The sequence below is a fragment of the Toxorhynchites rutilus genome, chromosome 2 (assembly GCF_029784135.1).
Source record: "Toxorhynchites rutilus septentrionalis strain SRP chromosome 2, ASM2978413v1, whole genome shotgun sequence".
In the NCBI taxonomy this organism is placed as follows: Eukaryota; Metazoa; Arthropoda; class Insecta; order Diptera; family Culicidae; genus Toxorhynchites; species Toxorhynchites rutilus.
Genome location: NC_073745.1, coordinates 38,078,716 through 38,082,103, shown reverse-complemented (window position 1 = coordinate 38,082,103; position 3,388 = coordinate 38,078,716). Strand labels below are relative to the sequence as shown.

Genomic DNA, 3,388 nt, shown 5'->3' with positions numbered 1-3,388 from the left:
ATACATTTCCGACATTTGTACTGATACTTTCCATTACTTCACAAACTTCACAAACAATTTTCGCATGAGATTGTTCCACTATTTTATACGGAGAAGTTAATTTTCATTCATAATTTTTATTTTAAAAAAGTGTTCAATCCACCTGAAACTCAAATACTATTTTAACAATACCCGCTCAATGCCGTCAACACGAATCCCAAACGTGCATTTTGTAAAAATTGATTTCCGAAGTTTGATCGAAGCAATCTGTGAAAGAGTAAACTTTTCACTCGAAGTGCCAGTGTGTGTTGAAGTGGGTACCGAATAAACCTAAATGTTCCGTATTACTGCCAACCGTTTTCCAATGCTCCTTCGGGGGTTTGTTGGTCTCCCCAAGCAATTGTCCAGTGTTCGTACCAGCGGATCACACGGTCCCAGTGAGTGCGAAGCCGAATTCGATGCCCGCTACGAGGCGTTCTTCAATCGGCCCGATATCGACCACTGGGAGGCACGCAAGGCAATGAACGATCTGCTCGGTATGGATCTGGTTCCGGAGCCAAAAATAATCATCGCCGCGCTGAAGGCTTGCCGCAGACTGAATGATTACGCGCTGGCGATCCGCTTCCTGGAGGCGGTCGGAGACCGCTGTGGCAACAAGAAGGCTGAAATTTATCCCTACCTGCTGCAGGAGATTCGGCCAACGCTGTGCGATTTGGGAATCGATACCCCGGAGGAACTGGGCTACGATAAACCGGAGCTGGCGCTGAAAACGGCTTTCGATGTTGAACCGTGAGAAATTTGAATCAATAAATGTATGGTTGCAATTTATTCTATTCCTGTCATTCACACATCCGAAAATATTCTTTCGATCTTGGCAACGACACCCAGAAAAGAAGAATAAACCAACCAAGACTGGTATCGATTTCAGCGCCGATTGTTTATTCATCGATTCTGATCCGTCACGTGTATTGATTTCTTCCGGTATTAATGTTTCAATGGAACATACGCAAGGGAACAAAACTGTGGGACCCCGTCAATCATTCATCTCATCAGGATCTGAGTTTCCTAAATTTACATTCATGGCATGCTTCGCAGAAAGTTACGTTGTTTGCCTTTTGTCTCGCCCCGATTGGATTTTGTTGTTGTTGCAATCCAATGTGAGAGGCTCTAGAATTTAAATTCGTATCGGCGAGAATCCTTTTTTTTCTGTTGCGAGAGAGTTTTCGAAAGGAAGTGTTGAATAATCCAGTATATACAGTTGATGACTAATATTGGAATATAAAGTCTATTTAGAATTTAGCCGCACGTAATTCCCATGAGGAATTGAGGTACAATATCGGTGAAAATATTTTTTTGCAAGGTTTTTTGATTAACCTTTCCGGTAAAAATACAGTATATTAGGCTGTCAAAAAAGTCCTGCGGTATTTCCGCGAGGTGTCGTTGTATGCGCGTAGTTCTAGTTGTATTCATTGTATCGAGTCATACTATAGCTTGTTGGAAAGGTATTTTTGCGCGCTATAATATAGTCCCTGACAGTGTTTTGTTTGGTTAAGTCGTTCGTGAGTTATAGTGTCGCAAATATGGAGCAAAATAAAGAGAAAATCCGACATATTTTACAGTACTACTATGACAAAGGCAAAAATGCATCTCAAGCTGCCAATAAAATTTGTGCAGTTTATGGACCCGATACAGTTTCCATTTCCACCGCACAACGATGGTTTCAACGTTTTCGTTCTGGTGTAGAGGTCGTCGAAGATGCGCCACGCTCCGGAAGGCCTGTCGTCGAAAATTGCGACAAAATCGCTGAATTAGTCGAGAAAGACCGGCATAGTAGCAGCCGTAGCATCGGCCAAGAGGTGGGGATAAGTCATCAAACCGTTATTAACCATTTGAAGAAGCTTGGATTCACAAAGAAGCTCGATGTATGGGTGCCACACACGTTGACGCAAAAAAACATCTTTGACCGTATCGACGCATGTGAATCGCTGCTGAATCGCAACAAAATCGACCCGTTTCTGAAGCGGATGGTGACTGGCGATGAAAAGTGGGTCACTTACGACAACGTGAAGCGCAAACGGTCGTGGTCGAAGCCCGCTGAAGCGGCTCAGACGGTGGCCAAGCCCTCATTTACGGCCAGGAAGGTTCTGCTGTGTGTTTGGTGGGATTGTCAAGGAATAATCTATTATGAGTTGTTTCCCTATGGCCAAACGCTCAATTCGGACCTGTACTGCCAACAACTGGACCGCTTGAAGGTAGCACTCATGAAGAAGAGGCCATCTTTGATAAACAGAGGCCGCATTGACTTCCATCAGGACAACGCAGGCCACACACTTCTTTGGTGACGCGCCAGAAGCTCCGGGAGCTCAGATGGGAGGTTCTTTTGCATCCGCCGTATAGTCCGGACCTTGCACCAAGTGACTACCACCTGTTTTTGTCCATGGCGAACGACCTAGGTAGTCAGAAGTTAGCCACAAAAGAGGCCTGTGAAAATGGGCTATCCGAGTTTTTTGCCAATAAGGAAGCGAGCTTCTATAACAGGGGTATTATGAAGTTGGCATCTTGTTGGGAACAAGTCATCGAACAAAACGGCGCATATTTGACTTAAAACAGATGATTGTAACTAATTTTATGAACAAATGAAAATTCAAAAAAAAATACCGCAGGACTTTTTTGACAGCCTAATATATAACTATTCGATACCTGACCGACCAATCAAGACTATTTTGGCAGATGGCTATTGTTTGAGAGCTGTCGTTGCTCTCTGAGATGAAATATATTGTATTTGACTACAAATAAAGCTTAAAACTGTACTTTAACATCCAAGCATCCATAACTCCATTTCAACCTGTTATAGATTTTTTCTATAACTGTACAACCAACAAAAAAAAATAGAAATTTTTCGAGAAAAAATCTTGAAAAAGTTTTTGTTAGAAATCTTTTTTGCCTTAAATATGCACAAGTTGAGTTGTAGGGCACATATTTATCTACCATTTAACTTTCATTTCAATAAAATCTTAGATGACCATTTTGAGAAAATCGACTTTTGGTTTTTCGATTTGTTTCAGTGTAGAATTCCAAAAAAAATTTTTTCAGTTTTTTTCTGAAAATTCAGCTATTTTCCTATATTCTTCCATAGATCACTTTGTGAATGTGAATAAGTTTGCAATAAATGAATAATTGAAAGCCAAATCCATCTCAAACATTTGGTCACATATCATCCACAATGCTCGAAAATGCTGTTAAAATTGAAATCTATGAATGGTTTTTGTAAATCGTAGTTACGACCAGTGTTGTCACATTTCATCTATACTAGAAAGGATAAAATCATTTTCATTTCTTTCAAAAATCTGTACCAGAATTATGACCATTCAAAATATTTGTTGCGTAGTAAAATCTGTTTCATGACCAT

At 40.9% G+C, this 3,388-nt stretch overlaps 1 protein-coding gene across 1 annotated transcript; it reads left to right on the top strand.

The window, feature by feature from the left end:
• The first annotated feature begins 262 nt into the window (after window positions 1–262).
• LOC129768949 (cytochrome c oxidase subunit 5A, mitochondrial-like) lies at window positions 263–790 on the top strand. Its single transcript, XM_055770900.1, has one exon. It carries the CDS (start codon window positions 314–316, stop codon window positions 770–772), a length of 459 nt encoding a protein of 152 aa, XP_055626875.1. The 5' UTR covers window positions 263–313; the 3' UTR covers window positions 773–790.
• The last annotated feature ends 2,598 nt before the right edge of the window (window positions 791–3,388 follow it).